The 12,080-nt window shown below is 33.9% G+C and overlaps 1 protein-coding gene across 4 annotated transcripts in view; it reads right to left on the bottom strand.

Moving 5' to 3' along the window:
* The window catches only part of LOC142358577 (uncharacterized), a 124,352-nt gene that overhangs the window by 64,185 nt on the left and 48,087 nt on the right, over positions 1–12,080 (bottom strand). For all 4 annotated transcript variants that reach the window (XM_075409997.1, XM_075409996.1, XM_075409994.1 and 1 more), the window contains 4 exons: positions 4,545–4,707; positions 3,962–4,123; positions 3,194–3,412; positions 268–552 (listed from right to left, as the gene is read on the bottom strand). In XM_075409997.1, coding sequence (XP_075266112.1) covers positions 268–552; positions 3,194–3,412; positions 3,962–4,123; positions 4,545–4,707 — 829 coding nt within the window. The remainder of the gene's footprint in view (positions 1–267; positions 553–3,193; positions 3,413–3,961; positions 4,124–4,544; positions 4,708–12,080) is intronic.

Genomic DNA, 12,080 nt, shown 5'->3' with positions numbered 1-12,080 from the left:
ATAATGATCTTGCTTACATTTTTAATGTTAAATCTATGTGGCAATTTTTGATCAACTTTGTTACTATTTGTTGTTATTTCTTTTGTTTGAGTTATGTCTTTCATTTTTGCCTTTTCTATTCTGCATCTTGGCATTGCTTTATTCAATCTGTCAAAAGTATACAGCTGTTTTTAGTATACATGAATGCTATTAGTGTATTGAGACAAATTTCTTTTGTTACGTTTTCTATGATTCCTGATATAGCGTTGCTTTATGTTTGTTTGTCACCTGTGCAGCTGCGTGTATGATGATGTCAACTTCATACTGCAACATATTGTAAGTCTCTTCATCGACGCCCAGCTGCTCTAGTGAGAGATCAGCTTTGATGACAGTGACTCGACTGTCAAAAGCGTCTGCCACTATCTCTTGAGTCTCGCTAGGTTGTTTCCCATCCTGGGGTGGCATGATCATTGCCTCTTCCAGTCTGCGTCTCAGTCGGGATTCAACTGATACCCCGTGGCCAGCATCCCTCACAATGCAGAAGATGTTGCACTGGGTTCGCAGCAACAGCTCCTGAAGAAGTGATCAATAGTTCAGAGTCAGACCTTTGATGCCATATGCAAGGGTGGGGGAAGTCAATCTCTAAGAACCGCCCTTAGCCAATAAGTATCAGTCTTAAAAACAGATTCTGTGAATCGCATACTGGAAGACTAGTGAACAGAAAGGCTCTAAGAGCAATTAATTACCGCTGGGCGCTGCCTGTTTATCCCGTTTTTGAGGACGAAAAATCAAATGCGTCAGACGAAAAAATGGTTATGCAAAGAATCGCAAAAAACATTGCTGGCAGATTGCCAGAAAATAGCCGCAATAGCTTCGTAGATCTGCAGTCTCAAAAAAAAGAAGTAAAAAAAGACCAAAAAAATTCGCCCTTTCATTGAAGGCTGATATGTTATATTTTGATTAAAAATCTGTATAAGTTTATGCTGCCTCTTTTAGTTGCTCTCTAATAACCTCCATTTAGAGTGACACACACACCCATTTGAACTTATCTCTTTGACTTAGAGTAAATAAAAGTCAATTTTCAGGTGAGGAAGTCATTTTTGTGAGTGAGATAAGTCAAGTGTGACCAAGAATTTAATCACGCAAATGAACAAAAAAATCACTCCAATAAGAGCGACGAATGAGCCCGCACTGCAGTTGAAAGAATGAAGAAAAAGCAGATTTGAAGTGGTTGTGACGTCATATGGTCGTAACAAAAATCGCAATGACGGAAAAAAAAACAGCAGGAAGAATTCCGGTAGCAACTCGAAGCATCAAAACTTCAACAAAAAACCCTAATTGCAGCTCAAGCCATTACATTATGTATTAAACCATTAACTCAAAACCTACCCAGGTCTGATCTAAAAATTGGTGAATTTTATACCATTGTCACAAAGAGAAACAAGACGCAGCAGAATTTTTCATTATTGAAAACTTTTGGTAAAGTTAAAAAAGTCCGATATTGTTAGAATGGTCAAAGCACTGATAATTTGAAGAAACTGACAGGGCTATCAATTGCTCTCGAATAAATCAAGGTTCCAATCTAAAAAAGATCGCAAAAGCAAACGGCAGATAATAATCTTAGAAACTAAATTAAATTTTTCAAATAAGAATGCTGAAATTTAAAAATGAGAAAAACGGAACAATTAGATTTCAATTCACTTCAATTAAGACAAAAACAACAAATACTTGTTCCCTAATGTATATACTCTAGATAACATGATTTAATACTTATTCAAAAATTAATTTAATCAGAAAAGACTCAAAGATCAGAACATTAATCAAAGTCAAAAAATCGTTTAAGAACAATACCTACTCGTGAAGGAAATTACAATAAACAGAAAATAACGAGTGGAAATATTAGGAAAAGTTTTCTATCAAACTCTCAGTACTGCTTATGAAGATTGAAATCATTTGCAAACCAAAAGATTGACAAAAATCTAAGAATATGCTGAAATCAAACAGATTTTAACAACTGAAAAAATCAATATAGCGAATATAAAAGTAGATGCCAGGACAAAACTAAATTATTATAAAATAGAATCTGAAGAAAATGGACAAAATGTAAGGAATACCTTAACAAAAAGACAACTTCTTGCTTTTTGAAAGTTAGAAAGAAAAATTAAAAAATCAAAAGAAACCAATACGTTTCATTGTTCAGCATTCGAGACACAGAAAAGCCAACGAGTTATCCGCGAAAATAATCCATCCTCCCAAACAAAACAAAAAAATAAAAGCAAAACTCAAACCTACGAAATATTTTGCAAAAAAACTGCTCAATAATTTTTTGAGACTGCATTTATGAAGAAAAATTTTAACAGTTTTTTTTAAAAACTTAACGCCAAAATTGATTGAATTTTTATTGAGCCAAATCTAAAGTCCATCTTGTCGGACAAAAAACCTGTTTCTAGTAATTAAAATCAAAATGCAATAAAAAAACTGAAAAATTAGAAAAAAAACTATCAAAATCGGAATAGTATATGTACAGTTTCATAAAAAAAATTACATCGAGGTATAAAGAGGCGTTGAGTATATAAATTACCAAAAAGAAAGTTGCTGCATTAACCGATTTTTGAGAAAAAGACGGCTGAAAGATCATAAAATGAAGAAATTACTAGACAAAAAACAAAGTTATTTACAAAATCAAGAAATGTGTTGCAATTTTGAACTTCAAACGCATTTTCAGGCTCTGCAAAACACTGTGGTATCAATTTCTAAGGTTTACATTTCAGTATAGCATCGAATTGAAAACCAAGTTACAAGCAAAAAACTTGGCACCTTGGACGCAAAAACGGCTAAAAACGGATATCTTTACGCGCCATTCAGTCAAAAACTAGTTTTCAAAGTCAAAAATTCATTCACTAAACGCTGCGCATGATCAAAAAACTTCTCTCGCCCAGAAAAAATTAGTTCCGCGGCAATTTTACTCACTTTCGCTTATCGGTCAAAACGTCGTCTGAACGAATAGTACTTCCGGTAAAAGAAAACCTTAAGAAAACCAATACTGCTCTTCGAGTCGTAAAAAAACAAAGAGAAGCCTAGGCCAATAATAGCCCCAGCTATCGCTGTGCGGCTATTAAAAATGACCGACAGGACTAATATAATTGCTACAAACTTCGTTTGAGAGCAATTAATTACTTTGTATCTGGGCTCCAATATGAAGTGTGATGTTTACCTGGAGAATAAATCCTCCTAGAAACCCAGTCGCTCCAGTGAGTAGTACATGTGCCCTCTTCCACTTAGTGTCCAGGAGTGAGAATGACCTCCAGAATGCTCTGAGCTGCATATCAAAGTTCCTCTCGGGCTGCTCATATTTCTCTACCTCTTCATTCAAGTCCAGCTCCTCGAACAACTCACTGTCTATCTTTGTCCCTGTCCTCCTGCTTTCTATCAGCTGAAAATAAGTTTTGCATACCACTACATCATAAGCGACTGCATACCGATTGAGAATTACATACATAATTGCCATTACATCTGTTTTTTTTTGGTAATTGGATGAAACGCTGTGAAAGCTTATGGGGCACAGTGGAGTTTGTATACGGACCTCTTTTGAAAGTAATGTTAACAAAAAATGTTGCCTGTCAAAATTATAAGTTCGATTACGGATGATCGGCTGCAGTCAATCCCCAAACAAAACGAAATCGACAATCTTTTCAAACCAAATACTTAATGAATACGGTATTTTCATAAATTGACCCAACAAGTAGTTGACACCTAACAATTGCAATGACACTGAGTCGCGCAGGGCTGTGAGTTCTATAATCTTCTCTAATTTTGAAAGCTAAAGATATTGCGTTAATGGATTTAAAGGCTAAATTACTTCATTTTTTCAGATTCTCATCATATATGCCAGAGTTAATGTGGTTATTAGTTAACTTCAGTTCTTTAAAATTTTGAAGTGAAAGGATAAATGCATGAACCATGACTCAACCATGTTTCTAACCTTGGCCAACTCGACGATGCTTGGGAACTGAAACAGCTCGTGAACTCTGAGCTCGACATTGAGCTGGTCGTAAACCTGTTCCAACATGTAAGTGGCTGCCAGACTGTGACCTCCAAGGTCAAAGAAGGACTCAGTCACGTCAATCGTCTTCAAATGCAACACCTGAGACAAAAAAACCATCGTATTACTCCGATCATTAAATTGAGTGACTGCCAATTTCAGTTTCGTTCACAAAGATAGCTATCAAAAGTGACCTCAAATTTTTATAATGGTAACTTGTGACAGCTTGTCTTTTTAAATTCAAGTGACCAGTGCTCTGCGTATGCGATGAGACCCGGGTAGTTTGAGAACATATGCTATTACCTGAGTTATGCAATCACGACTGGGGGTTACCCGGTCATATTTTTTAAAAAAATAGGGGCACCTATGCCGTAACAACTTGGAAAGCAAAGATAGCAGCAATAAGGAGATATATAGAAACTAAACAGCGCAGCTTGGAGAACAAGAACTAGAAAAGACAGCGATTAATTTTCAGAGCAGTTAAGGAGCTGCTCATGTCAGATTATATTAGAGAAGTATGTACCTTCCGCCATATCTTGTGCAGTTTTCTCTCAATTGCATTTGAGGGCAGACAGTGTGGGTCATCCTCAAGGTCCACACTCATTGACACGGAGCCACTCTTCAGCTGTTTCTTCTCTTGCTCCTTTTCAGATCCACCAGAGGTCTCCTTGCTTGCCGAAGGCAATCTAAAAGGTGGCCATGATCATCAATGAGGGAAATTGAAAAATTGCCTTTCGTTAAAAATGCATAGTTGTCTCGCACGTGCACGTTTCCGGCAACATCTGTTAAGACCATGCTTTTTAACAGGAATGTTTACCAGTATTTTACATGTTAATCATCGTACAAGAATTTAATGACTTTAGATGCTCAGGCGAGCGAAGGAACGTTGTTCTGGAATCCAGTAGTCGGTCGGAAAAAAATTAGCAACTATCGTCGGGTTTAATTAAATCGTAACTATTCCATTAAAGCGTTGTTACTATCACGTGTTTAATTGCCTTTTTGTATATCATTGCTGTGTTTTTGCGCGATTTCAGTAGACAAGATCATTCTGGAACAACCGAAAATTTGCATAAAAAGGACCCATGACTACAGTAATTGCTTCAGACATCGTTCGAGAGCAATTTACCATGTTTAATGTATTTTTGCATGATTCTACCGTTATTGTTGTTCCGACCCCACTTGTGGGGGGGGAGGAACTATTTACTCAAATGTTTTTTTTTTGGTTCAGACAATTCTGGCCGATCGATATACTCATCGTAGAGAAATGTGAGTGGTATCTTTAAAAAGCTCATTAGAATTCGAAATTAAAAAGATTTTTTGAATTTAGTTTGTTTCGAGGAGTTATTAAGATTTAAAGTTTCATGTGAACACGGGATGTTCGGTTCACTTCTGTTCACTTTTACCGTAATTTTTGTTGAATTAACATTTTTTCTATGAAAATTTTAATCAAAATTATATTTCACGCCACAAATTAAACAAATCTGTTCCTAATAGACGAAAGGCAATAAAAAAACTATTTCTGGTCTCATAGGGAAGTTTACTATAAAAAAAATCGAGTTCGATTTGCGAGCTCTTTTTTTTTTAGAAAAATTTGCATATTTTTTTTGAGTCAGCTAGAGACTAGTCACCCTTCATATCGAAGTTCCGTATTTGACAAAACTCATTTACAATCAAATGAAGCACAATGAACAAAAATTTCGTTTCCAAGGAATCGCTCTTTTTTTGGATTCATATCTCAGTTTTCGTAATTTTAAAAGAATTTTTGATATTCTTTGTGAGGTTTTACTAAATTTTTGAAATCCTGGGCATAAACTCGATGACTAAAATTGCAATAGGATTCATAATGGGCATGAGCATTAAGTGAAACTATCTAGTGCTTTGAGTGGACAGCTAATGGCTGTTAAGACTTTGAAAATAAATCTTTGAATTTTTTTTTGAAATTAACTAATCATGAGCTTATTTTTGTGAACAATAAGTCATTCTCAGTAATGACAGGACCTCTTTTTTCCTACTGCAACCAAAAATAAAAACGTTAGCGGTTTTATCTTAAAGCTACTTGTTATATGACTTCAATGCCACAAGAATTCAATTTTTTTTTGACATTTCGTATTAATGGTTTCGTATTAATTGACATTTTTTATCACGCTATCCTAATATTGATGGCTCCCATTATTTTAACGAAAACGTTCAAGGGATCACAGAAAAAATTTTCAGAGAGAAAACTTATGGGGCTTCAACACTTTCTTCTTGCACTTTTTTACAGAATTTTTTGTTTTTTATCTGAAATTGTTTTTTTCTTCATAGTCATAAGACTTATAGTGATGTCCCATCAACTACCTATGCATGAAAAACAGGCTTATTCTCACATAGAGGAATAACTAAGCGTTTTTTTATTGACTTCCGTTATAAGCTATTGAAATTAAAGGCTGTTAAGGCTTTAAAAATATTTTCCTTAAAATTTTTTTGAACAAAAATTAATCTGAAGCTTATTTTCGTGAACTGTATCAGTATCAGTAATAACAGAACCACTTTAATTTCTACTTCAGCAAAAATTTTATTTGTTGGCGGTTTTTACCTACTATTGGTTATATGACTTCAATGCCACAAGATTTCAGGTTTTTTTTAAAATTTTTTGGATATTTCGTATTAATGGTTACTTTTGAAATCTTATCTTGCCATCGTATTGACTCCCATTGTCTTAGAAAAACACTCAATGAACCAAAGCTAATTTTTTTAAAAAAATTGTGGTTTCAATGGCTTCGCCACTTTCTCGCAAATTTATACGAGAATTTTTGGTTTTTGCTTGTACTTGTCGTTTTTTTCATAACCATCAGACATATTGCGATGTCTTATTGACACGTATGCATGGAAAACACCCTTGCACTCACGTCGTGACATAGTTGAGCGTATTTTTTGACTTTTGTCGAAAGCTAATGAAATTAATGTCTGTCAAGTCTTTAAAATTTTTTTTGAAAAGATTTTTTGATCATTAATCAACCTTAAGCCTATTTTAGTGAAGCGTAAGTCAGTCTCAGTAGTGAACAGAATCTCTTTTTTTTTAATTCAACAAAAATGTATCTAGTTTGCCATTTTTTCCTCTACCTTTTGGTTTTTTAACTTCGATGCACGAGTTTTCATAATTTTTTTAAAAAATTTATTTTGTTTTTTTTTCTTGTAATTTTGGTTCGTTTTGCAATTTTATTACATTATCCTAAATGTGGTAGTTCCCATTGGCTTAAAAAAACGGTCAATGGATCGTTGAAAAAGTTTTCAGAGAAAAGCTTATGGTTTAAATGGCTTCGACGCTTTCTTATCGCAATTTTCCACTGAATTTTTGGATTTTTCCAGTGTTTGTTGTTGTTTTCATAGTCAATGACGTGTTGTAAAGTGTTAATGACAACTTTGGTTGACAATCATACTTATCGTTGTAGTTAGGTTTTATCTAGCGTTTCTAATGGCTTCCGTTGAAAGCTATTGATATTTATGACTCTGAAACCATGGGTTTTCTCAAACATTTCCTGGTCTTAATGTATTTTTCATTACCATACCACTTATTGTCATGAGTTATTGATGACTGACTTATGAATGACAATTATCATTGCCTTCCCATCGAGGAACAAGTTAACGTGTTCATTCACTCCCATTGAAAGCTATTGAATTTAATGGCTTGATACTAGTGGTTTTCTAAAAAATACTTCGTGGTTTTAAAATATCTGTTTTCGTTTGTTGTTTTTCGAGTCATTTCATAACACTAATTACAATCCCATTGAAAATTATTTGAAAATAAAAAACTTTCACTCAAAAATTCTTTCTGTAAAGGCTTTCACACTTTTCTCGCTTAATTTTTTGAATTTGCTAATTTTGCCTTTTTTAATTCTTTAGGTAGCCGTAAATGCTGATCGGCCTCATAAACTTGCAATTGACGATTAAATAAAAAATTACCCGGAGCAGTCAATTTATAGTGATTAGTCCTAAGGCTTATGATATTACTCATTTTCAAAGATTTTTAAACTTTTCAGTTTTGGTTGTTCTTTTTGTCAACTTGTAACTTATTCTCGCAATTGAGAGGTCAACTTCAATTCCGTGAAATTCAAAAATTAACATGTCTACTGATATTATATCGTAACTGATGTTTTGTTTGTTAGACAAGATGCGCCTTCAAAAAAACTCGTGAGTTGTGTATTTTTGTTTCTTTTTCTCTTCTTTTAACACGTTCAGATAATAAGAGATCCCAATGACTTTCTAGTGTGACCCAAATGAACTTATTTATTCTTTCAATATGATTTCAGTTTAACGAGTATAAATAAAAATTGAAGTAAAAATACATAATGTTCAGATATTAACTAATGATTTTAATGGCTCTAATAATTTTTGTTTTGCAAATTGTTTGTATTTTTTTTTGAGATTTTCTGCGTCTTTACTCCGTTCCTATGGTTGAGTCTAACCAAAGACAGGTCCCATTGGTTTCGTAATGACTTTTTAGTAAATTTATCAAGAATTTTTTTTGTAATAAGCTAAAGATTTTTTTATAGACTTTTGAAACTAATTTTTTTAAAAAAACAACGTTGATTGAGTTTTGATTTAAACCTCATTTTTTCGTTGTTGACTTGTTTTCTAGTCCTATTAAGAAAAACGTCAATCTGCTGTAAAGTTAGGGAAAACCAAATTTTGGTAGTTAAAATTTTCTTATATTGCATGTTGACTTTGTTACTAGGTGCTTTTAAATTTAGATATTGGGTTCCTGCCTTGAAACTTTGGTTTTTGATTATTTTGTCGTTCGCTGTTTTTTCTCGCAGTCTTTTCAATGGCAGATCTCGTGAGCGCTGTAATGAGGCATGACATTAATAATAGTCAATAATAGCCAAAAATATAGATGAGCTCGGGTCGGAACATCATGTGCGAACGCACATTAACAAGCCTCCTTGTTGGTTTTATCTACCCGGAATTTTTTATACAAATTTTATTGATTTTAGTTCTTTCCAAATTCAAACTGATGAGTTCTATTTGTCTTTAGATTTGCGAAGAGTGAAAAAAGTTTGGTTATTATAATATTGCACGCCAATTCAAAGTTTTTTCTGGAACACATAAGTTAAGTTCAGCTTTTCGTCTGATACTGTTATTGATACAACCTGTGGTAGATGTCGGTAATAAAATAAGTTACCGAAATTACCATTTTGCAAAATTTGCCCATTTTCCTATAATTTTCAACCAGTGATCTCTCTGAAATATTGCTTTCAACTTTTTTCAGTTTATTGTCGGACCTCCCGACGTGAATACACATAACTGAGCCTCTTTGTCTGGCTCAAAATTTTAAGAATCTAGCATCTGCCCAGAAAAGGTATTTTGCAAAATATTATTTGCTTAATTATTGACTGTTTAGGAAGGGGCTTCCGAATTATATCGCTGAAGTCTTTCATCGATAATTTGCGAGCACGACATATTACGAGCAAAATGGCGAATCAATCAAATGTTTGTTTCTTAATTAAGTTAGCCGTCCGTCAGATTTATAAATTTGTTTTATCATAATTAATTGGATAATTTCTGTCCAATTTCTGTGTTTGATAGTTTCTTACCAAGTCCAACGGGCCATTGAGGCATGACCAGGCCCGCGAGGCGTTGCCTATTGATTATAGTACCAATTATAAAAACGATTAAAATCGGCGTGAATTGATGGAGTTAAACTAATAAGGCGTGAAAAAGTGGGAAATCGTCGAAACAGCATCTGTTTCATCAATTCAAACTTTTGCATTCGAAAGATACATTAGCTACTTCGGAAGATATTTTTGTTTAGCGGAATACAGAAACTCTAATTTTGATTGGAAATAAAGTACTAGAAACAACATTTTGACTTGTTAGCTGTAACGAGCAGCAAATTTACTTAAAAAAAGTAAAAAAAGACAGACCAAAAAAATAGTCTTTTCATAGAAGGCTGAGATGCTATATTTTGATTAGGAATCTGTATAAGTTAATGCTGCCACTATTAGCTGCTCTCTAATAACCTCCATTTAGAGTGACACACGCCCATTTGACCTCATCTCGTTGAATTAAAGTAAAGAAAAGTCAATTTCAAATTGAGGAAGTCATTTTTGTGAGTGAGGCAAGTCAAGTGGAATAAAAAATTTAATCACCCAAATGAACAAAAAAATTCCCAGACGGAAGAATTCCGGTAAGGACTCGAAGCATCAAATTTTCACCAAAAAATCCTTATTACAGCTGAAGCATTTACATTTTGTAGTAAACAATTGACTATATACATCCTCAGGTCTGATATAAACATTCGTGAAATTTACACCACTGTCACCAAGAGAAACAAAACGCAGCAAAATTTTTTATTGTTGAAAACGTTTGGTAACGTTAAAAAGGTCCGAAATACTTAGGATGGTCAACACAATGATGAGCTGAAAAAGTTGAAAAGGCTATCAATTGCCCTATAGTAATTCATGATTCTACTCTCAAAAAGATCGCAAAAGCAAACGGCAGATAATAATCTTAGAAACTAAATTAAATTTTTCAAACTTAAAAATCAGAAAATCACGACAATTAGATTTCCAATCACTTCAATTAAGACAAGAACAACAAATACTTCTACTTGTCATACCCATTTGACCTTATCTTTTTGAATTAAAGTAAAAAAGTCAATTTCAAAGTGAGGAAGTCATTTTTGTGAGTGAAGTAAGTCACGTGTGACCGAATTTAATCACGCGAATGAAAAAAAATTGTTCCACTAAGAGCGATAAATAACGTCACAAACGCACTTCAGTTAAAACTGCATGAACGAGTGAACAAGAAGCAGATATGAAGTGGATGTGACGTCATATGGTCATTGCAAAATAAAAACAAAATCTTTACGAAATAAAAAAAACATAGCAGGACAAGTCCTGACGTTTAATTCAAAAAATTGTCACTTACTAAACAAAAATTACACCTAGAACGGACTGTGTGTGAATTGGGAAAATCATTTCCAAAAAATCAGATTAAAAAATACATCAAAAATTAATGAAAATCAGTGTCAAAATGCCACATGTGCACGAAAAATCACTCACGAGAAAGAGAAATTTGGTTCAAACAAAAACTTGGCCTAGAACCAACTATGAATAGATTGGGAAAACCATTTAGAAAAAATCGAAAAAACAGTGAAAATTAAAGTGAAATTGCCAGCGAGAAAGCAGCAGCGAAAAACCACCAGCGAGAAAGCGAATTTTTGTTCAAACACCGCTTTCTCATTCTACTTTTAAATTACAGCGAAAAAATTTACTCCGCAAAACCACTCGCTTTTTCGCTTAACTTCCTGTTTCGGCATGACCAAAATCACTACTACAATTTGACTTCAAAAATCATGAAATTGTGTGAACAGATCTTAAAAAAAGACAGCACTCCAAGAGAAGGCCAATAATACCCCCAACTATTGCTCTGCGGGTATTAAAATAAAAAAAATACAGAAATATGTCAAAACTCGCCGAACAAAAAAGTCAGACTATCATATAGTTTGCCCTCTTGTACACTATGCTTCCAAACAGCTACGTGCATTAATGATTTCTGCTAAGTAAGCCTGAGGCCTGAAAAAAAGTGAAATTTTGAAGTATTAAGAGATGGGTTGCAATATCCGATCAGATAGATAGAATTTTTAAGATATCCAAACAATCTGAAAGTTGTAGGCTATTCGGAACAAAAAATGCTATTCCAGGACCTTGTTTTCCAACAAGAGAAGGCTCTTGTGCATTATTCAAAAGTTGTTGACAGTTTTTTCCGTGAAAGAGTGGAATCCCCTTGAGTCCAATTGAAATTTTATGGGCAATTTTGAAGCATATATTGCGAAAAGACAGATTTTTGTGGGAAGGGGGATTTAGAATTAAAAGGCTGGGAAATTTGTATGAAGTTGACACAAGTGTAGTTAGCAACCTACTTGTACTCATACTGTTGTTTTATTTGATGATTGTTGCTTTTTTCTATAAAAAATTGTGGAACTCTAGTGTATGAGGTCAGAAAATCTGTCATATATGCAGAGAGATTGTTAACAGGGTGGTAGAGCTCTGTTTCTTCTTCAATAACCAACTCATAC

The sequence above is a fragment of the Convolutriloba macropyga genome, chromosome 2 (assembly GCF_964194025.1).
Source record: "Convolutriloba macropyga chromosome 2, txConMacr16.3, whole genome shotgun sequence".
NCBI classification, from domain to species: domain Eukaryota; kingdom Metazoa; phylum Xenacoelomorpha; order Acoela; family Convolutidae; genus Convolutriloba; species Convolutriloba macropyga.
The sequence above is the reverse complement of the archived record's forward strand: the minus strand, read 5'-3'. Positions and strand labels throughout refer to the sequence as shown.